This window comes from Pogoniulus pusillus, chromosome 1 (genome assembly GCF_015220805.1).
Source record: "Pogoniulus pusillus isolate bPogPus1 chromosome 1, bPogPus1.pri, whole genome shotgun sequence".
Taxonomy (NCBI): Eukaryota; Metazoa; Chordata; class Aves; order Piciformes; family Lybiidae; genus Pogoniulus; species Pogoniulus pusillus.
In genome coordinates, this window is record NC_087264.1 from 10,734,648 (window position 1) to 10,756,603 (window position 21,956).

A 21,956-nucleotide genomic window follows, 5' to 3' on the forward strand; every position below is an offset into this window, starting at 1 on the left:
CAGGCTTTTCTTGGACACTTCCAATGTGTGGAACATGACAACTCCACCACCTCCTTGGGCAGCCCATTCCGATGTCAATACCCTTTTATACCTAGAAGCTTTGTAAGCTACAAACACTGACATTTTTGCTAACATGTATTTCATAGCATTCATCTTTACCAAAGTCAAGTAAATCCTGGAATCTGCTCCAGTTGCTTTACAGATTCGATACAATGCATATATATATATATATACACACTATAATAATCATAAAGAACAGTTTCCTTTTGAAACAGACAGGCTGAACTCTATACTGCCAGACAGAATAGTTGAAATACATAGTTTTTTTTCATCTGTACATTTTTGCTCTATTTCAGGACACCCTTGCATTGTGCTGCTTCTTGCAACAGTGTTCATCTGTGTAAACTACTGGTGGAATCTGGGGCAGCTATTTTTGCTTCAACTATAAGTGATATAGAAACTGCTGCAGACAAGTGTGAAGAGATGGAAGAAGGTTATATCCAGTGTTCCCAGTTCTTGTATGGTAAGCTGTGACACTGCTTTACAAACTTGTCTAGTTTTTGTAAAATTCATCCCTTTTTGTTTTTCTGATCAGCATGGAACATCTGCTTAGGCCTTAAGCTTGACAATGCTGTGCATCACCTACATGGTCTTTCAAAATGCTAAAAATAGGAGTCTTTTCATTACTATGCTGCTCATGGTCCTTCTGTCCTCTGAGTTACTTCACAGGCTTCTAATATTACAGATTTTTAAAGTTTTAATTGCCTTTATCTCAAGGAAATGCTTCCATGGGGAGGTTTTGACAGTAACAGTGAGTTGTTAAGTATCCTGACAGATACTCCCAACTTCCAGATGCCCACATTTCTAGCAGATCACATGCAGAAACATAGTTAACACTGACTGCATTTCATTAATGAGATACATTTTGTGAGAAAAGTACCTCGATGGACACATCTGTGCTTTACATCAGAAGATATAAGCATCATTAAGGTTCTGTATACCTGACATCGTGACCTGCAAAAGCATCAAGTGCTACAATATAAGTGGGACAAATACACAGCAGTTCTATAAAGCTGCTTTGCTCAAACATTCCTAAAAGCACTTTCATCCTCACTTGAATAAAAGATTATAAAGCCTGTATTATGTATGTAATAAAAGCCTAAAGCTCTGTCTCAGTTTAAAATACCCTGTAAAATTCAGTTTTATCATGCAGTTAAATTTCTGAAAGCACTTCATCGTGGAAGTGCTGAAAACTGTTCATGACATTTTATTAATATAAGATCAGTGTTTGGGACCAGTGTCCATACCATAAAGCCTGAGAAGGAAAAATACAATAGATTACCATCTGTTGTGTTCTCTCTGTTGTTAAACAGGAGTGCAGGAGAAGCTGGGCGTGATGAATAAAGGTGTGGTGTATGCTCTGTGGGATTATGAAGCCCAGAATAATGATGAGTTGTCATTCCATGAGGGTGATGCTATTACTATTCTAACACGCAAGGATGACAATGAAACAGAGTGGTGGTGGGCCCGCCTCAATGACAAAGAAGGCTATGTGCCTAAAAATCTTCTTGGGGTAAGTTCTCTTTACCTTCTCTTTTTCACTCTTTCCCAAAGAAGCAAGAAGGTAGATATTTGGTAAGAATCCCCTTGTGCATCATCTGGACACAGTGCTATAAATTAGAGCAAAGCAGATTATCCTTATTCTCTCTGCAGTCTGTGTCATGTAAAAAGAGGCCATGCTCAGGAGATGAGTGCTGGTTTTTATTTGGCAAGTTAATATATTTAGTTTAACTTTGGGGTTTTTGTATTAAATTAATAGTTTAGTCTTTAATATTTTCTTTTTTTTTTTTTAAACTCCATTGGCTAAAATACAGGGCACCTATGTAAATGTAGTGACTCTATTAGGCAGCTCAAAACTTTGGCCCAGGAAGTTCTTCAAAACATGTTTTTGAATACCTGTCACAAGCTAAGTAACGTGGAGATATGTACAAATGTAAACCAGGAAGGGCCTCGAAAATGACAAATGTAGGAATGTTGGGCTACTAAGTAGAGAGATGAAGATGACAAATTGCATAAGAAAACATTACAGAGCAGGAAATAAGCTCTCTAGAGCTCGACAGGGAAATCTTGTGCTCACATAAAAGCATCCTTTGGTCTAGTCCAAGATCTTGGGCTGACTGAACCAAGTCCTTTTCAGAGTAGTAGTTTTGCTGCTGTTTGAAGGAATAAGTCAGCCCTTGGCCTCCTGTTACCTATAGTTTAGTTTTTTAAGAAGTTACTCAAAACCATGCTGTGACTTGCACAAAACTCAACCTTCAAAACACTTCATCATCACCCCTTTCTTGTTTGAATTGATTTATAATTAACTTGGTTTATCAGCCTTGCAAAACTTAATATATTTTTCTGTTTTTACAGTTATATCCACGAATAAAACCTAGACAGCGAACCCTTGCTTGAAGTCAGTTGTACAACAGTGCAATACCATGCTGGTAACTGGAAACATACACTGGAGCCATCAGTTTTGATCATTTCACACAGAGAAATAAAACTATGCTGTTTAGTTTTAATGGTGCTTTCTCTTGTTAAACGGACAGCATCCACAGTTTTTAAGATCTGCAGTTTGTAAATGAGGATCATTTTTATGTGACCCAGCACTGATAAGGAGAGCAGTATCTCCACTACTGACAGTGTTGCCTCAGCTATTGTCTAAAGCAGTGTTTTAAGTTGAAGTTCCACGCTAGGAGCTTTCTTGTGTTCAATGTTCACAGGTGTCATTTGCAGAGTGCAGATATGCTGTCCAGTTTGCTCCAACCCCTCAGTAACTGTCCCCTGTCAGGCTTTTGGAGGTTTGATTTGATAACAGTGAATACTGAGTTCTCATTCCTGGTCAACTCTTTGGGTTCTAGGACACAAGATCTTCACTTAAGTAGTCACCATGGCTTGATGAAGGCCAGGATTGGATTTTAAGTGGTAACATACTGTACACTTAAATCCTAGTCTAGACAACTCCAACAAAAGCTTTACATAGTCTACCATCTAGCAATTACTTGTGTTTAGCATCAAGCTAGAGAAACAACAAAACAACATTATTTGTACACTTCTCAATCCCTCCCCCCCCCCCACAGTATTTTACTTGGTGTTTCATTTTCTCATACAGCACCAGTGTTACCTCTACTCACTTAAAGGTTCCCCCACTACCCACCTGAGCTTGTCCTTCCTGGACAAAACAGTTAGTACTGAACTTGCAGCAGCTTAAGGGATTTGTATGTCTGCATGGATGAAAGTGCAATAGTTGAAAAGGGTAAGAGTCTGGTAAGGATTTTACTGTGTAATCTGAAGTCTGCCTGAGACACTCGAGAAGAAAATATGAAGGACTAAAGTAGAAAGTTGTGTAGATGCTAGGTCAAGGAGAAGAAAGAAATAAGGTTCAGAGAAGGATTTAAGAAAGGCTCTAGCTTATTTGAGGACAGTTTCTGTGGTTCTTGGCAGCCTCCATCTGTTGCCAAGGCAAGTTATGCAATAACCTATTCCACTACCTTGTAGTTTCAAGCAAAAAAAAAAAAAAAAGGCACTTCACTGCAGTTTTAATTGTACATGATTTTATATACCAGAAGTCTATTTTGAATTTCCCATTTTAAGTTCTAGCCATATTTCTTGTCATTTTCTCCCATCTAACAGTATGCAATTTGATTACTCCTTCATGTACAAGTTCTGTGTATAATTTATATAAGCATTTCTGCAGTGCTGTAACTTGCTTTTACCACAGGTTGGCATTAACTGTATATATTGTGGTGAAAAGTGAAAGGATATTATTGTTGAAGAATTTGCTACATGAATGTGATGAATTCAAGAGCCTATGATACACTAATTCAGAGAACATGTAAATGTGCACAATAAAGTACTGCTAAGGCATGGCTGCATTCTCCCGTATTTTTATACAGGTGGCCACAGTGGGTTTGCCTTTTTGTCACAGTCTACCTGAAAAGACTAATTCTACATTGCTGTGTTCTCTCTGGTAACTGAAGCTTCCTCCTTGCTTCACCAGCTGCACAGAAAATTACACACCATGCAATTTTTGGAACTTTCTCACACCAATCTTCCAACTGTGACAAATTAGTACTTGTCCTGAAAAGCTCCCATGCTGACAACTGAGCCTCCTGTGCTTTTTCATTCAATTCTACCAGCCTAGGAGGAGAGAGGGCAGAAAGACAATTGGCTCAGCATTTGTAGCCAGATATTCATCCCCAGAGTTGAACCAACTATTACACTTAAAACTAAAATCAGGGTGCTGTTTAAAAGAGTCAGAAGATTGAGGTCAGAGAGATCACAGTAGCCACGATGAAAGAGGTTATATATTGTGAAATCAAGTGTTACCTTTTTTAAATAAGTGCATTAATTTATTCATATTTGTACATTAAATTGCATACAGTTTCAGATAGCATTACAGTTAGATTAACAAAAACTAATTACCAAAAAGGAAATAAAAAACTAAACATTTTGGAAGCTTATTTATTACAGAAGTTAAGTTTCAAGGTCATGTAAATCCAGTTTGGTGGTATTTGGTGAAATACTTAGATGTTTAAAATGAAATGTTTAAAAAAACCCAAGTGATTTCTACAAAATCATATCTAAGGCAGATTTTATTGTACATTGATTTTAAACATTTGGATACAAGGAAAAACCTGAGATCTATACCCAAAAGCTATTCTCTGCAGAAGAGACATAGACATTTGTTTGCTTTTTGTAGCAAACAGTATTGTTACTATAAAAGTTGTGCTGTACATTAGCTGTAGTGCAGGTCACTTTCATATTAAGTGCCAGTGAAGGCTTACCAAAAATATACAAAGTCTTAAAAGGTGAGGCTGTTTAAAGCATTAATTGTATACATATTGCACACTATAGTGAATACTCATGGTTCAGAAAAACACTCACATTGCATTTGCCAGTTCTTACAGAATGAACCATGCTGGAATGAGGAAGGGTCAAGAACAGCAAATGTTAACAGCTCTCAAATTCACAAGTGAGATGCAGGTCTGTGGACGCTGGTATCTTCCCTCAAGTGGCCAACAGTTTGCTGTTCTTATTGGTCCCGGGACTCGTAAAGAAGTTTTGTTGCCTATCACAAAAGCAGAGTGTCACTGTGTTAACTGAAGTGTCACTTGTGGACACCTTGCCTCCTTCCTATCTCTCCTAAAATTTCTTCCTCTACTGTCTTTTCACTATGGCATTTAATAACCAGCATTAGTTCTGAGACTCTTTAGGGTCACCTTAAATGCAGAACCTGAGGTCATGGAAGATTTCACATCAACTACTTGTTTCTTCTTGTTTGGAAATGACCATTTGTAATCATAACTGCCTTGAAAAAAAGCTAGAAATAGTATTTCTGAGATTTTGGTAATCTAGCTCAACACATGTCATTATTGTATTGTATTACCACAGTTTTACTCTGTTCTATACTCTTCCTACCGTTCTGCTTCCTCCTTGCAGTTCCAGCATGATATTCCACTTGTTACAGTTTGAAACATAAACCAGCCTCCTGCAAATGGAACAGGTGTGCGTTCTCTGGTTGTGAGTCCTTTTACCTGCTGTTAACAAGGACCTCTGGAGTCTCAGTGCACTGACACGTTATTCAAAACCGAGCTAAACTCTGGTCAGTGGGGGCATGGTGTTCAGCTTATCCACAAAATGCCAGCTGCAGGAGTTGAATGGCTTGTGAAAGATGAATTAGAAGAGGCATAAGGAAGTGCTAAATGCCAATACAAAGGTGGCATGCACTGTGCTGAACAATGAGCTAAATGCTGGAGCTAGCCTCCTGTAACTCACAAAACTTCAGTTTTATTGGCCTTACAGTGCCTAGCAATAAAAGAACAGTATTCTATAGAGTCCTACCTCATCTCTCTTCCTGCTCAACAACTTCTTTGAACCTTCATAAAGTAGTGAAAATAATAGTTTAGATGCAAAAAGAGTGTTTCATAATACACCTTTTCCAGTAACAAAAACCTAAGAGACTTCAAACTAATTCCTACTTCTTTCCATGACCAGTAGGAACTTGGGAAACCCTTTGTAGTGTATCTTCTTCAGGTGTCTGAGCATAAAGCTAAACTGACATTCTTAACCCCCCAAGGCTTCTGTTTTCTTTGCAATTTTTTCCCTACACACCTTAACAAGAACGACTCCTAAGGCTACAGACTCTTCAGTTCTATTAAACACCCATGTAAAGATTTTCCTCATCCATCTCTAAATTATGCCTCCTTTGCTTACCTTATGCATAGCTGCCAGCCAGCTTGCTGACAGCTTCTTGTTACAGCTGAAGTCTTCACCAGCTGTAAATTTCATCTGCATGAGCTCCTCTGATCCTGGTACTTTATACTGCAGAACCATACCTATGGCACGAGTGTTACCTCCTGAAAAAAGAAACAAAATATTTATCAACAACAGGTTTTACCAAACAAGTAACAACTTCTTGATAATAAGCATGTTTGAGGAAAACCATCTCATCACTTAATTCAAAGCACTAGCAACTGCTGGTGCACTAACGGCTGCTGCATCAGAGGTCACGACCACAGCAAGCAATGGAAACATGCAGACTCCTGTCTGGCAGTCACTGAGGCAGAGCTTGTACAAGCTACCTGGCAAAGCCACTAACTCTGTACATTAAAACCCTCAGGTTCCAGTATTACCAACCCCCAGGCTTCAGTATTACCATTATTTCTTCCCTTAGAGAGATATTTGTATCTCTTTTCTCCTAGCTGCATTGATACTAAAATAAACCAGCACAAAGATACAGAAATGAAACAGAAGCTTGGCTTTCAATACCACATTTAACTGGCACGATTTCCTGAAGCAGCAGGGTGCAGGCTAACCCCCGAACAGCACCACCACACAAAGAAGCACACTTTTTTGGCAAAGTTCTTTTTAAAAGCATCTGCACAAGGAGTTCCTGGAGGCCATTACTGCAATAACAGTCTGAGCAACTTCAGCAAAACTCCACAAGCAGTGTTTGTGTAGGATAAGCTAAAATCAAGGTTCATGACTTGCTCCCCTGTGTATCTCTGGTCAGACTAACAGATTAAAGAACTACTTAAACCAGTGGAAATCAATCACCTACAGCCTCGACCTGTTTGCCCAGGCCTAGCATTCCAGGACATTACTGAGTCAGATAGAACATGCCTTACACAACAAAAAAAGTTGTATTTCTTTTCAAGATATGTAAAAGCAAGCCATCAAGCAGGTCTTATTCATTCAGTACAAAGCCTTACTGAAGAGGACAAGAAATATATTGTTCATTTCTGGTGTACACAATTCAGCACACCTCTATTACTTCAGCAGTGTGTACCACTAAGGATAGTATTTCTCATCTTCTCTCTTCCAGCATGGGAAATGGCACATGTGGTCTAAAGAAGGCTTTGAGTGTTTTAGTTCTCCAAAAGTATGAAACATTCATTCTTGGTTTATTAAATAGATGGGAATAAACTGAAACTTGTCAATTTCAACATAATTTGTCTTAATCTGAACAGCTATAGATCAAGCAGAACAACAGCAAAGCACAGAAAGAAAGATAGGAAGGGGGCATGACAACATGCTAAGGTGAGTCATGCTCAAACTGGTGATACCTTCAGTAATATGTTGGCTCTCCAGAAGGCTGGTGTAAGTGTGAATATCTTTTTCTACCATCAGGATGGAAGGCAGGCAGGCAAAAAGATAAGCAGTCAGAAAAGTAGTGATCAAGGAACTACAAGAGCATTAAGTAACTTAGCAACACTTCTGGTTGATTTGAATACCCAGGTAAGTTTATTAGAATTAACGTGCTGTGCTGCCTGAATGTTGCACAGACAGGCTGTCTGAATAGAAAATTTCAGCAGTGACAGAGGTATTGCTAGACAACAATAATTTCCTGACCTTGTTTGTTCTCATTTCAGTGAAATCATATTCAAGTTCATCCTGAAATACTCTAAAATCTAGTGAGTAAGTAGCTGCCCTGATTCAGATGTTACCAGTTTCATTTGGCCACCCCCTTCATCTTGAATGAAATTAAGAAAGTGTAGTTCAAGAATTTGGTTTTTTCCCCTCCTAGTTTCTCTTTCACTATCCTCAAAATTGTTGGTACCCACAGAAGAGAAATCAGAGCTGAATTCTGGAATGCAAGCCACTAAAGACCTTCCTATGAGCTTTTCATCAACATACGTTTAAGTTTAGCCAAAAGAAAAGATCAGAACAGACAAGGACCACCTTTACTCAGATTTATTGAGAAGCTCTCCCATATTACAGCTGGAAGGAAGTTTTGCAATTCTTACACCTTTTCCAAAATCCCAGCAGGCACATGGGAAAGGGTTCATAGAATCATAGCATCAACCAGCTTGGAAGAGATCTCCAGGATCATCCAGTCCAACCTAGCATCCAGCCCTAGCCAACCAACTAGACCAAGGCACCAAGTGCCTCAACCAGTCTTTTCTTGAAGACCTCCAGGGATGGTGCCTCCACCACCTCCCTGGGCAGCCCATTCCAATGCCAATCACTCTCTCAGCCAAGAACTTCCTCCTAGCATCCAGCCTTGACCTCCCCCAGCACAACCTGAGACTGTGTCCCCTTGCTCTGTTGCTGGTTGCCTGGGAGAAGAGACCAACCCCCACCTGGCTACAGCCTCCCTTCAGGTAGTTGTAGACAGCAGTGAGGTCACCTCTGAGCCTCCTTTTCTCCAGGCTAAACACCCCCAGCTCCCTCAGCCTCTCCTCATAGGATTTGTGTTCCAGGCCTCTCACCAGCTTTGTCACCCTTCTCTGGACACGTTCCAGTACATCAACATCTCTCTTGAGTTGAGGAGCCCAGAACTGGACACAGGACTCCAGGTGTGGCCTGACCAGTGTTGAGTACAGGGGCAGAATAACCTCCCTTGTCCTACTGGCCATACTGTTCCTGATCCAGGGCAGGATGCCATTGGCTCTCTTGGCCTACTGGGCACACTGCTGGCTCATGTTCAGCTACTATCTACCAGTATCCAGGTCTCTTTCTGCCTGTATGCTCTCCAGCCACTCTGTCCCCAGCTGTAGCACTGCTTGGGATTGTTGTGGCCAAAGTGCAGAACTCTGCACTTGGCCTTGTTAAATCTCATCCCACTGGTCTCTGCCCACCCATCCATCCTGTCTAGGTCCCTCTGCAGGGCTCTCCTACCTTCCAACAGATCAACACCTGCTCCTAGCTTGGTGTTGTCTGCAAACTTCCTGATGATGGACTCAATCCCCTGGTCCACATAATGAATAACGATACTGAACAGGACTGGACCCAGCACTGATCCTTGGGAACACCACTAACCCCACACACTGCACTCTGTTCTGAGAGCAGATGTGACTATGTAGTCACACCTAAGTTACAAGTAACACAGAAATGCACTGTCTAGCTCAAACAATAATTACAACTTCATATAATTTTTTTCTTAACAGTTCATTTCTATTAAAATTAAAAAAAAAAAATTACCTCCAGGAGTAAATCCCTCAGTAAGTATCTGAACAGTTGAAATCTGTATAATTTCAATTTCATAGTGGCTGTCTCCATCCAAAACCAGGTATCTATATAACAGAAGAAAAACTTCAATTTCTTTTTTCCTGTAATAGCAAGTTGAAATCAAAGCAAAAAAAATTAAACATACAATCTCAGCAATATAGTCCTTGGAGTAAAAGCAGAGATAAATCAAGTAGGAAAAATCACTTTTCACTGAACTTCTCCACTTAAAACAAAAAAAAACCAACAACAAAACACCACCAACAAAACAACCAACCAACACCCAAAGAAACTCCAATAAAACAACAAACCCAAGAAACCACAAACCCTATAGTTCAGTTTTCCAGGAGACCCTTTTAATATATTGAAAACAGTTTTCAGAAGTTCTGAAGAGAAGCAACACAGAATATAAATTGTTCTAGCCAACTACATTGTATGGATGACCAAAGTAATGCTTTGGCTGCAATGTTAAACAATATGCTGCAGTGTTAAGAGTCATTCTGAAACAAGCTTTTCTCAGTGGCTAGATTTTTCCCTGCTTCCTCTTCCTATCATTTCCCTGTTAGCAGGGAAATCCACACTATCCCAGTGGTGCTGAAAGGCATTAGCAGTGAGTGCAGTTCCGCTTCTCCGATGCATTCTGAGCCACACTGACAGTAAATTCAAACTTACTCCACCAACATTGTATCTGTCCTTGCAGTGTGATTACTCTCTCCAATATCCTCACAGCATGTTGCTCTTGCATTTTGCTTAGGTCATCAGACAATATAGTTCTAGGTGCAACAGTAACATAGTTTACAAGGGCTATTTCTATCTACCCTTCTCACCTTTGATTGTTGGAAAGTCGACAGACCATGAGCTCAGATTTATCAGATGATCCCAGAGTCACAAAGAATGTAGCACCTGGAAGGAAATGGTTTAGTATTCCAATGCAGCACTGAGGAAGGAACATTCAAGTATCAAAAAGTTTTGCTAAGTTCTACTTAATTACATCTAATGCACTGAACTAGGTGAATTAAGAGACTAACTGAAATGTTAAACTGATTAACATCAGAAAAAACACTTGACTATGAAAAGCTGATCTTTGATTATCATGTTCTGGATCACAGGACCTTTCATAATTGCCATGTAATTTCTTCCACATATGTATTTCTACAACATGGTATCCGAGCTCAATCTTTTAAAAATAAGAACAGATTTGGAGATGGCAATAACAGGCAATTAAAGACACAATCCTGTCCCTATTATACAAACTAGTGTTTGTAATGTCAGAAGAATCTAATGGAAGAATGTGACCTTCAGCACTATGCTTAAGAAACACTAAGGATACCTCTTTCTTGTTACTGAAGGCTAGCTCTGTCTTACTTTGAGGTCAATGAACTTTGGTTTTCATGTTATGTTTCTTCCTGTGCAAAACAACTCCTTTGACATTGGGAAAGTCATCTCAGCTAGTGAAGTGATTCATAACTTAAAGCAGACTACACGCCTAACCACTTTATTTCCTCCCTGCCTCACACTCCCTCTGTTACCTAATCCAAATACTGCTGGTCTGGGAAATGAAAAAAATAATAGTGTACATCCCTGCCAAAGAGTCTGCAATCCATCTGCATGATCTGAACCACACAACCTACTTTGCAACTTCACACCGTCCCACTGACCCCTCAGCATAGATCCCCCAGTCTGCTGCTAGAGTGAGACATAGACAACAGCAACAACACATCATGGACATCACAACCACCATCTCTCTGACCAAGATCTGCAGCTCTACAGTAAATCACAAACAACTTCAGACTAATTGCACTGCAGGAGAAGCTTTACAAAAAGCCTTCAGTTTAAAACACATTATTTAAAAAGTCATTTACACCCTCATCTGCGGAGTGGAGAATGATTTGTGCATTAAAGGGATGTGCACAGTCCTTTTTTAACCTAGAATCTCCCAGAACATTCAGACTAAATGGTTTGGCTTACGAATTCTACACACAGCCATCATGCTGAGAGTTGAGAACACATCAAAAGGCACTGAACAATCACAGAACATTGTAAAACTTAAAGACTCTGCTTTTTTAATGCAAGTGGAACCAAACTGCTGTACTACATGTAGCTCTAATGCTATGCAAAAATGAGAACTCATGACAATCTGCCATAAACCATAGCTGCAGGCCACAGTCAAGATCAAAGCTCACAGATGAACCTTGAAGCAAGCATTATCTCTTGTTGGAAAATATTAAAATACTTCCTATTGTAAAGTATTTTTCATCCTTATTTAATGTAACAGGAATATAGTTAAAAGCTGCATTATTTGAAGAAAAACACACCTGTTCTCAGAAATATTACAAATTATTTTGTTTGCAAAGAAGGATTTAAAGACAAGGAAGCTTAAAGTTCCCTCTAAATAAACTGGTTACAGAGATTATTAACTGGCAAAAAGAAACGAAACAATGAACCAGTATTTAAAGGAAACAAGTGCAGCTCTTTTGACAAGCAGCATTACTCCTGCTGTTTCCTACATTTGTGTAAGCCAGTCCTTGAATAAACACACATGAGCTCAAACCACACACACACATCCAGTCCTTACCATTCATGAGCACTTTAAGCTGCTTGTCGTAGAACTCTGTTTCCTTCTGGGAGATGAGGGCGCACTCAGCACACTGGCGCACAGGGTCCACAAAGCACATGCGAGGCAGAGGCACTTTTTTACTGCAGCACTTGTCACAGAAACACTTCCCACATCTTCGGCAGTGATGCTAAGCATGAAAAAACATTTTATTTATTTACAAAGGAAGCTATTGTGGAATAATTTTATAAAGTTACTACATTAACTCTCCTCCTTCCCAAGAAACAGTCAGGTGTGAAACACAAGCTGAGCGATAGGCAAAGGAAATGTAGCTGCTCAAATGATAGAAATCTCTGAACACTAAAGACTGAGTACAGCATCAACAACAGCACTACAAGCCTTTGGTGGCACTCTGTGAGCATGCTTCTAAAGAAGAGCAAACAATACACTGAAAGGGCTTTTCCAGTAAAACTTTCATCTTACTGTAAATAAAGACCACAAGAAAAGAGTAGTTTCTAGGCCACTTCCCATTTCCAGGGAAAGATCTTAGGAAAATTCAACTGGAGATCCTATTCATCTACCTTAAAACTTAAGAAGAAGTTTTTCCCATGGAAAAAAGATAAAAGTCTTCATTTTATCAGCTAGTATAGTACAGATCTAGTGAACTTGCAAAATCAGAACTGGCACTGCAATGTGTTTCATAGCTACTGAATCTGCAACAAGTGGCTTGTGCTCCATATCACTATCAGGGTGTGACAGCCCCAGCAGGTCTTCCTGATGCAAGTTCTTGTGTCAGAACAAGTATTCCCAGGTAAGCAAGAACTGATCTGTAGCTCAAAGCAAGTTTGAACAGCTTGATATAAGGAAGTGATACGCTGCAGTTTTGGTCAGTGTTAGGCTTTTCCTTCCACGTATTACACAAAATTGTCTGGAGCACCTATTTCCCAAGAATACCGCCACTTAATTCCCAAAGCTAACAAGTAAAACACAGCATCCTAGTGAATTAGTGCTTCTCAAGCAAAACACTCAAGCCAATCAACCACTATGCTCTTAACCCATTCAGCTAAAATGTAAAACAAGAACTAGGAGAAAGCATACTCCATGACTGAAGGTACTGCATTACCTGTTGAGCAATGGGAAGACCTTCAAAGAGAATCGACAAGAAAAGGACTTTTACTCAAAAGAGAAAGAATCAGGAACAGTGTGGCCAGTAGGACAAGGGAGGTTATTCTTCCCCTGTACTCAGCACCGGTCAGGCCACACCTTGAGTACTGTGTCCAATCTGGGCTCCTCAATTCCAGAGAGATGTTGAGATACTGGAACGTGTCCAGAGAAGGGCAACAAGGCTGGTGAAGGGCCTGGAACACAAACCCTGTGAGGAGAGGCTGAGGGAGCTGGGGTTGTTTAGCCTGGAGAAGAGGAGGCTCAGAGGTGACCTCACTGCTGTCTACAACTACCTGAAGGGAGGCTGTAGCCAGGTGGAGGTTGGTCTCTTCTCCCAGGTAACCAGCAATAGAACAAGGGGACACAGTCTCAAGTTGTGCCGGGGGGGAAGTATAGGCTGGATGTTAGGAGGAAGTTCTTGCCAGAGAGAGTGATTGGCATTGGAATGGACTGCCCAGGGAGGTGGTAGAGTGGCTGTCCCTCAAGGTGTTCAAGAAAAGACTGGACGAGACACTTAGTGCCATGGTCTAGTTGACTGGATAGGCCTGGGGGATAGTTTGGACTGGATGATCTTAGAGGTCTCTTCCAACCTGGTTGATTCTATGATTCTAAGTTACATCAGAGTCACGTGCTAGTCTACTGAAATTTTCTCCATTTTAGATCAAATAAGTCCATACCAGTATTTTGCAACAGTTAATGTTTTATACCTCATTGATTTCTCTTACCTTTCTTGTTATGAAGTCAAATTTTGTATCACACTGCATACATCTTGGGCACTAGAAAACAGGACAAATTAAGATTAACCTACAATATTTCTGAACTTTTAATCCTACTATTATATACAAAGACTGAGCTTTATGTTGCAGTTTATACTCTAAATGGGAACACATCCAACAAATTTCCATCATTCCCCTTTTAGCCATGGATAGCATTAATTTAATATTGATGTAGTAAAACAACATCATTCCCATATGTAAGATTTTTTAAAAGCTGTCAAACTCATTTCCCTAAGGAAAATTGCATCCTGCCAGAAGTCAAAACCACATTTCAGAAGTACTTAACATGCTTAATTATGTTTGGCTATCCCAAGAGTCATATATCCCAGAGTCAACTGTTTATATATAAATTACCATCCTCACCATGCTACACTCTGACACTCTGCTGACTCTCTAAAACCATGTTTATATATTTCAGTGCTCTCAATACTCACACACTCTTGAAACATGCTACATAATAGTGGCTTTGAAGACAACTAAAACAATTTTTTCTCCAGCTACAAAATGTCATGTCCTCAAACAGCTCTTGCCTAAAACAAGCTTACACCCACACTTCTCAAAAAAAAAAAAAAAAAAAAAAAGGAAAGAAAAACAACACCATTAAGAAATTGAAGAAGTTCCTCTCCTGCAACTATGTAGAGCTTAAGGGATAAGAGTTTTGATTTTCTAAACCACCAGCAATGATCATTAGGTAATTACAATTTTGTGCATAGAAAGTCCTACACCAGGAGGCTGGACTTGCACCCAGATGTTACATGTTTTAATCCACCATATCAAAAGCCACTCTCTAAGGCTACAATTCTTGCTATTTATTTACAAAAATATGCCCAACATCCAAAGCAGGGGAATATGGTTAGAGCCTGTAGTCAGTTTTCTAGCTCTAGAAACCAAAACTCCATGCCAGACTGTTTCAGACAACAGCACCTTAAAACCGTGCCCTATGCTAAGCAGGTGCTATTTGCTAAGCACAGAGTAATCACTGCTTGCCCTTAATTAACACACTTCAATACTTAACCCTATCTATTCCTTCAGTTTTCAACAGCTTTTGTCATTTATCTCAGGGACTTTTCCTTCAGCAGATATTCAGTCGTTGTTGTAAATTGAACAACTATAGCCAAGAAAGTATTACAGCAGCTAAAGTAAAAATTCTCCAGAGACTTCTCACATTCCTCTGAAGCAGAAGATTGATAATAATTTTCAACAGTTCATATGAAGCATCCTGATCTCTAAAACAGAAGGTTTACAAATGGAACATAAATAGCTACTTGCAGTATTTGCTACAATCAGCTCTGTGTTTCTAGATACCACACAACACACCTAGAGGTGTTCCTGTGTTGTTTCCAGTAACACACTGAATTAAGGCATCCAGCCCTCTTCTCACAATGGCTGTAGAAAATCTCATTCTAACATACACTGATGAACAACCTTTAGCATAAGACAACTTCAGTATTGCCCAGGTTTCCTCTCTATCAAGCAGTACTCTACAGATAAGGTCACATCTTAATCTACACTGACCTGGATTTAATGTTTCAATTTTTGTTGTGTGCAGCTTAATAGTTTGTCTAGGAGCTGGACCTGGCAAGAATTCTGCTACAGTACAAATTTACCAGGAGTCAACTAATATTCTTAATGGAAAAGTGTGGGGGGGTGTTAGAAATTAGAAAGCACAAGCCACAAAAACTAGGGGGGGCAGAGGGAATCTGCTCTTCTAAATACTGTTCTAAACAGATGTCATACACAACATTAAACATATAAACTGCTTTTCTGGAAGAAACAAAGTTGTCCATCTTTTTATTTAATACAAAACTCTGTAGAAAATATTTCTCAATTCCAGACTCATCACAGTAACACTGCCTGATCTATAAAGCAGCCATAAATAAACCACAAGTCAAATGGTACCAGGCATTTGAGAAGGGCATTTTCCTTCCAAAATGCTCTTAAAAAGTAGGCTGGACACACCTCTGTTTTATGGAACCAGAATTAAGTGAACTCGTTTGTGTAACATCAACTTCTACTTTGCCTGGGAAGAGATTACTATTGAACAGCATCTTGAAAGGTGAATTCTTCCTGTTCATCCACATGCTGACGCAGTTAGAGAGCAGAAGAGTACCAAATTAAGCTTTACTGCTTGAAGGGCTTTCAATCACATTTACAGAGAAGGAGGCACAACAGTTTTAGTGTTATTTTTCATGTTTTCAAGATGAAGTTGTTTTTTTTTTTAATAATAGTGCAAATCTGGTGTTTTGGTCATGTGGAAACAAAAATATATAAGAGGTTAAATAAAAATGCAAAGTATATTCACAAATATATTCATTTCATACACAATCAACACAGCACTCTGCTATCAGATTACTTCACACAGCAAGAGAGAAATGGAAGAACATCCAAGCAGATGTTGAACCTTGTTATAAATTTAAAAATACTGAGAGCTTGTTCATTCCAAGGAGAGTGGAACTTCTCGCACCTTTGCTGGTGGTGTGGCAACAGATTTGCATAGCACTCTGGATTCAGCCAGAGAGGAGAATACTGTAGATGAACAGGAAGCTATAGTTACACTTCACATGCTTTATTTGCATATACAATTACAAAATTATTCAGGAAGTGATGCAAGGTAATAGCGACTTGTGCTTGTTAACACAGTGAACTTCTGCAAACGCGAAAGTTCACAGACTTCTCAAATCGCACCTCCTAACCGCGGGACCAAAACAGCTGATGCCAGAGTGGAAACCACCACAATGCAAAGGCACAGCAAGCTGGGCTTACGATGCTTTCTAGTATGGCAGCTGCGCAGGGCCAGTTCATTACCTGAGCTGCATAATGCACCAGCAGTCTGAGCCCAACAGCCCTGTCACATGTAGTGCCAACTCTGAAAGCCTGAACGGTCAGAGGACCCATCTACCTGAAGCTCCGTTCCCTCTCACAAGGATGCAGGAGCCCCAGGAAATCACTGTCACCACAACTGTAAGGCCCCTTGTACTTCCCAGCTTTTAGGCACACGAGAGTTCCTCAGCCACATAAAGATCTGGCACATTGCTGGATGTCACACGGTTTGGCCACTTCTGCTCTGAAACGTACAAATTTTACTCAATTTCTAATCCATGATGCTTAACAAAGAAATTCAGGGTTACACAAGGCATCTGAAGTGATCAACATTTTAAGCTCCATTTCAAGTTCAAAAATGCATTCAAAAGCTTTGCCTGTAATACACTTCTTCTCAGTATCAAATACTACCCAGTCTGATGCAAAGACAACATTCACTTACAATCAACACCATCAGCCCTATGCAACAACAGACTACAGGGGAAAGTTGGAATTTTAAGGAGAATGCCTGCTGTACAACTGTAATATAAAAGTAAAGCTTTAGAACACACAATGGATTAATATTTAAGAATTAAGTCTGTATATTTTAGATACACCTAACTAGTATAAATAAATCCCACCACAATTCTCAATACAATCTGTAGCTGCATTACAACAGCACTATGAACTGGAATGAGCCAGAAGTACCTTGGGTTTAATAGAGCCAGTCTCCTATAATTAAGGACTAATGAAATCTAAGCTTCAGAAGGTCTGGGGGGTAAACTGATTGCCATTTAACTGTCACACAAACTATATCCAGTGATGGTGATGTCATGAATCAGGTTTCCAGGTGGCCCAGGTCCATGCACGCAGGGCACAGCAAGTCACCAGTGCAGCAAAAGCAGACCCAAGCAGCACAAAGGGAGACCAGTTGCACAGTAAACAGATTTGGCTACAAGCTTACATACCCCATCTGCAACACACAGTGCACCACACTATCATGACAGCTGGGTGGGAGTTCCATGAGGCAAGCCAACAGTATTTTCAGTGACTCTCAACTCTGGTCACAGAAAAATTAGCTTTATATACATGTCACAAAATACAGACAACCAGCTGCTACTGATGATGATGATTATTATTTTAAATAAACTAAAATCTCCCAACTATAAAAGCAAGTAACTTGAGAAAACCCTCATAAGGTATTTTAGCAGATTGCTTGTTTAAAGTAAGTCACTATTTTCCAATAAAAGGTTGTTATTTTGGACAAAAACAGTAACTGACCATGTACCTTGACAGTAGAAGTCAGTCTGTGCTGCAGAAGCATTGCAGGCAGACTGATTCTCCAATAGTTACTACTTTTTGCCTCAAGAGATATGAGGTAGGGGGAAATTTTTCTTCCTCGTTCCTAACCGAGGAGAGGACATAGCGTTCCCATACGAAACAGACCAACCACGGCAGTATCTGGCAAAGAATGGCTTTGTTTAATGACTCCCTGCTTAAATTCATACTGGCTCACCTGAAATAAATCTTCATTCCTGTCACATTTAAATGCACTGGCATGCACCCACACCACAGAGGGCTGCCAATAAATAAACAACTGATTCTACAATGTATTGGCATCTATTTGCAGAGACTGTAAATAAAGCATATCACATGAAATTGAATACAATATCATTTACTTGGAAAGCATTCGAAAGTAAAGTTGAACGAAGCAGCCTAAGCTATTCAATATTCGTTTAACTCTGTAAAGACCCACACTGGGAGGCAAAGGGCTGTTCTAACTCGCCTTTCCTGTCTCAGTACTTGCTACTGTCCCTCTTTCTAATCAACACGGCCTTCAGAATTACCTTCACAGGCATTTAAAGGGACTGCTTCGCTGTTAACGCAACACAGGTCGCTACACCTTTAACTCATTAAGTTCGTTTCTGCTTTGGGTGACAGGGCCACACGTCCCTGCAGAGCACGTGGCATTCCCACCCTTTTCAGTCCCTTGACCTCAGCGAACTAAAACACTATACTTTACAGCTGAAAAATCGCAACCCAGCCAACCCCTCCTCTGTCTTGAGGCGAGGGGAGCAGAGCCAAGCCCAAGCGGCGGACGCTCTGCAACACCGAGCGGGCTGGGCAAGGGAGCGAGCCTCCGAAGCGCCGACTAACGCCAACCCTGCGACAGCTGGCACCACCCGAGCCTTTCTGAAAGGAGCCCCCAGCCGCTCCCACCACCGCCATACCTCGGGCGGAGGGAGAGAGGCGCCGGGAAGCTCAGCCCCACAAGAAAGAGGAACAAGAGATCGCAAACTCCCGGTTCCTGGCCCCTTGGGTCGGCCGCGGCCACCTGAGGCGTGTCCAGGCCAGCGAGGGGGACAGTAGCCTCCGAGGCAGCGCGGACCAAGCGGGCACCGGGAAGCCGCCGGTGCGCGCCAGCTGGGGCAGAAAAGCTCCCGAGAGAAGGAGAGCGCGGCGCCCCGCCCCTACCGATACCTCCTTGTCAGGCACCCAGGGCGGTTCGTCCAAGCCGAAGGGGCTGCGGGCAGAGCGGTGCTCGGGCACCATGCGCAGCCCGCTGGGCGAGCGCACCAGCTTCTTGGCGTCGTGGGCCTCCCAGCCCGACATCTTCCCCCTCAAACTCGGCCACCGCTACTCGTTCCCGCAAGACTGCCACTGCCGCCACCCAATAACCGCCTAGACCCTGCGGGACGGGCACGGCGCAAGGCCAATGGGAAGCAGCGAGCCGCCAGGCCCCGCTCACCCGCTGTACGCGACCAATGGAATACCGGCTCCGGCCTCCCCAGCCAGTGCCGTGTCTCCCAGGGGCTGAAGCTGGCCTGTTGGTCCTGCCCTAGCCCTGCGGGCGCCCGGGGGCGCAGGCGCAACGGAAAGTGCCGGCCCCGCAACCCGGAAAGGAAGAGCGGGCACGGACACCAGTTCCGCGTCCGCGGAAGCTGATAGCCAATCAAGGGCCAGCGCCGCGTAGTGGGTGGGCTTACGGGCGGGCTCGGCTGGCCTCGGCCTCAGCCTCAGCCTCGGGTAGCGCTTCTGGAAAGGCTCCACGGCTGGTGGGGCAGTGTCTGCCCGCCTGGTCCCGCACAGTGGCTTGTGCTGCCGCCGGCACTGTCGAACGCTGCTCTCCTCCGCCGCTTCTCGCCCAGCCCCGTGGAGCAGATTGCTACCGGAGAGACAAGTGTCCTCTTTGAGGACTTTTGATTGGCTTGCGACTGGCGATGCCGTAGGTAAGCCGCTCGCCCATTGGCTACGGCCTGTAGTGGTGGCTCTGGCGGGGTGTTCGTAACGGGGGTGAGGGTGGTGAGGCGCTTCTGCGCCAGGTCCTCGGCCTGCGGGGTGCCCCTCTGCCGGTTCTTTGCGCTGCCAGCCACCTTCTGGGCCGCGCCGAAAGCCGCCGTGAGGGTGCCGGCGGGGGGTTGCGAGGCTGATGTTGTGGCAGGGCCCATTCAGCTGCGCTGCTCCCCTTTCAGCAACCCTGCACCGCGCTCCCCGTTCCCTGTGCCAGAACACGCAGCGGCTGACCTAGACCGCTTGTCTCGGTGCCTTGTCTGTGGGCACTCCGGGCTTTACAGTAACTACGGGGGGGGACACGGTCTCAAGTTGTGCCAGGGTAGGTATAGGCTGGATGTTAGGAAGAAGTTCTTCACAGAGAGAGTGATTTCCCATTGGAATGGGCTGCCCAGGGAGGTGGTGGAGTCACCGTCCATGGGGGTCTTCAAGAAAAGCCTGGCTGAGGCACTTAGTGCCATGGTCTAGTCGACTGGATAGGGCTGGGGGATAAGTTGGACTGGATGATCTTGGAGGTCTCTTCCAACCTGGTTGATTCTGATTCTTCGTCCTGGTGATTTCTCTCCCTTCCCCAGTACCTCAGATAGTGAATGCGATGGGACGGCTTCGTGACAATGGAGTTCGCAAAATGCTTTGGAGTCCGTAGGGCCAAAGGTCATCATAAGATTTATCGCAGTAAGTTTCGACATCTTCTGTCTCTTGTCAGAATGTTGCTGTAAATAGATGCTGCTTCAAAATAACTGCAGCTTCTGCATCTGCACTGTTACCACGATCCTCCCTCACGTTAAAAAAGAATTTGTCCTTCAAATCCTATGTTTTTATGTAACCCTTATGTGTCTCCTACCAATCCTTTGTAAAGATGATCTGAAAAAACAGTAGCAAATCTGTGATGGTTTGGGGGTTACCCCGCCCCCCCACACTTTTGAATTTGCCCCAGCTAACTCAGACGGACCCTGGGAATATAGATGAAGCAATTTATTTACAGCTAGCAGAATTTACAAGCAGCTATTTACAATATATACAGTTATATACAATTATATACAGAAATATACAAAGGATAAACAATACAAAAGCACAACTCCCCTCCCAGAAACCTGAGTCCCCAGAAGGGGCTTTCAAACCACCCCAACACCTCCCCCGGCCCTCTCAACCTTACCCCAGTTCTCAGAAAGAAAAGAGGTGCAGCCAAGAGGTTAGGGAGCAAGGTTAGTAGGAGCAGGGTTAATGAGATGTGTCTTGGTCTAAGGCAAAAGCAAGAGTGAGAGACAAAATGGACAAAGTTTACTACTTCTTCCCAGAGCTCTCAGCGAGACTGTGAGAGAAGTTGACATCAATTGTTTTTCATTTCACTGCCTGTTATCAAGTTCTTTTACCAAAACATCCCAGCTTGCTTCAAACTAGCACAAAATCCCTTTTACTCTCCTAGGCAGCTGTATTGCTAAACTACTGCAGTTTAGATCAAAGCATTAGAAAGAGTATATAATGTTATTATAGGAAATAAACTGAATTTAATCTTTGAATACTACATCTGCCGTTAGTTGTCTTTGTTCTAATTGAAATTTCCAGAGAGACAAATAAGTTTGATAGAACCAGTAACAATTTTATAGAGTGCCTTTCCCTCTGCCCCCTTCTTTCTCAAAAGAAAGGAATTAGATGTCGAGAGGAAAAGATAAGCACACCTAAAATGAATCTCACTCAATTTGGAAGTTGAAAAGTTTAACAATAAATTAAAAGGGGATCTGAGGTAGGGAAGTTACAAAGGTATAGGGAAGGGAAAACAAATACGAAATGTGTAAATACAACCCGATTTTGATGGTGATGGCCACGTGGTAAAACAAAGAGAAACAGGAACAGGATGGTGATGCTGGTAAGCAGGG

General features: G+C 42.1%; 2 protein-coding genes across 12 annotated transcripts in view; one reads left to right on the forward strand and one right to left on the reverse strand.

Moving 5' to 3' along the window:
• The window catches only part of PPP1R13B (protein phosphatase 1 regulatory subunit 13B), a 69,495-nt gene extending 65,583 nt beyond the window's left edge, over positions 1-3,912 (forward strand). For all 5 annotated transcript variants that reach the window (XM_064164219.1, XM_064164381.1, XM_064164459.1 and 2 more), the window contains 3 exons: positions 357-523; positions 1,374-1,573; positions 2,416-3,912. In XM_064164219.1, coding sequence (XP_064020289.1) covers positions 357-523; positions 1,374-1,573; positions 2,416-2,457 — 409 coding nt within the window. In that variant the 3' untranslated portion in view covers positions 2,458-3,912. The remainder of the gene's footprint in view (positions 1-356; positions 524-1,373; positions 1,574-2,415) is intronic.
• A 710-nt stretch (positions 3,913-4,622) lies between these two features.
• Positions 4,623-19,661, reverse strand: ZFYVE21 (zinc finger FYVE-type containing 21). Of its 7 annotated transcripts, none has more exons than XM_064165162.1 (8): positions 19,538-19,661; positions 13,939-13,989; positions 12,071-12,239; positions 10,323-10,398; positions 9,472-9,599; positions 7,614-7,667; positions 6,262-6,404; positions 4,623-5,116 (listed from the first exon to the last, which is right to left on the reverse strand). In XM_064165162.1, the coding sequence occupies exons 2-8, from the start codon at positions 13,975-13,977 to the stop codon at positions 5,081-5,083; spliced, it is 645 nt and encodes a 214-aa protein (XP_064021232.1). In that variant the 5' UTR covers positions 13,978-13,989; positions 19,538-19,661; the 3' UTR covers positions 4,623-5,080. The 7 variants fall into 7 exon arrangements, with proteins under 7 accessions (XP_064021232.1, XP_064020739.1, XP_064020817.1 ...); XM_064164669.1 differs by lacking the exon at positions 19,538-19,661 and adding an exon at positions 19,264-19,518; XM_064164747.1 differs by lacking the exon at positions 19,538-19,661 and adding an exon at positions 19,270-19,516.
• Between the last annotated feature and the right edge of the window lie 2,295 nt (positions 19,662-21,956).

Coding starts and splice junctions, on each gene's coding strand:
- ZFYVE21 (XM_064164669.1), bottom strand. CDS start 19,401: ATGTCGGGCTGGGAGGCCCACGACGCCAAGAAGCTGGTGCGCTCGCCC. Junction 7,668..9,471: donor TGAGGGATTTACTCCTGGAG/GTAATTTTTTTT, acceptor TCCTGATGGTAG/AAAAAGATATTCACACTTAC. Junction 5,117..6,261: donor GGCTGGCAGCTATGCATAAG/GTAAGCAAAGGA, acceptor CTTTTGTGATAG/GCAACAAAACTTCTTTACGA.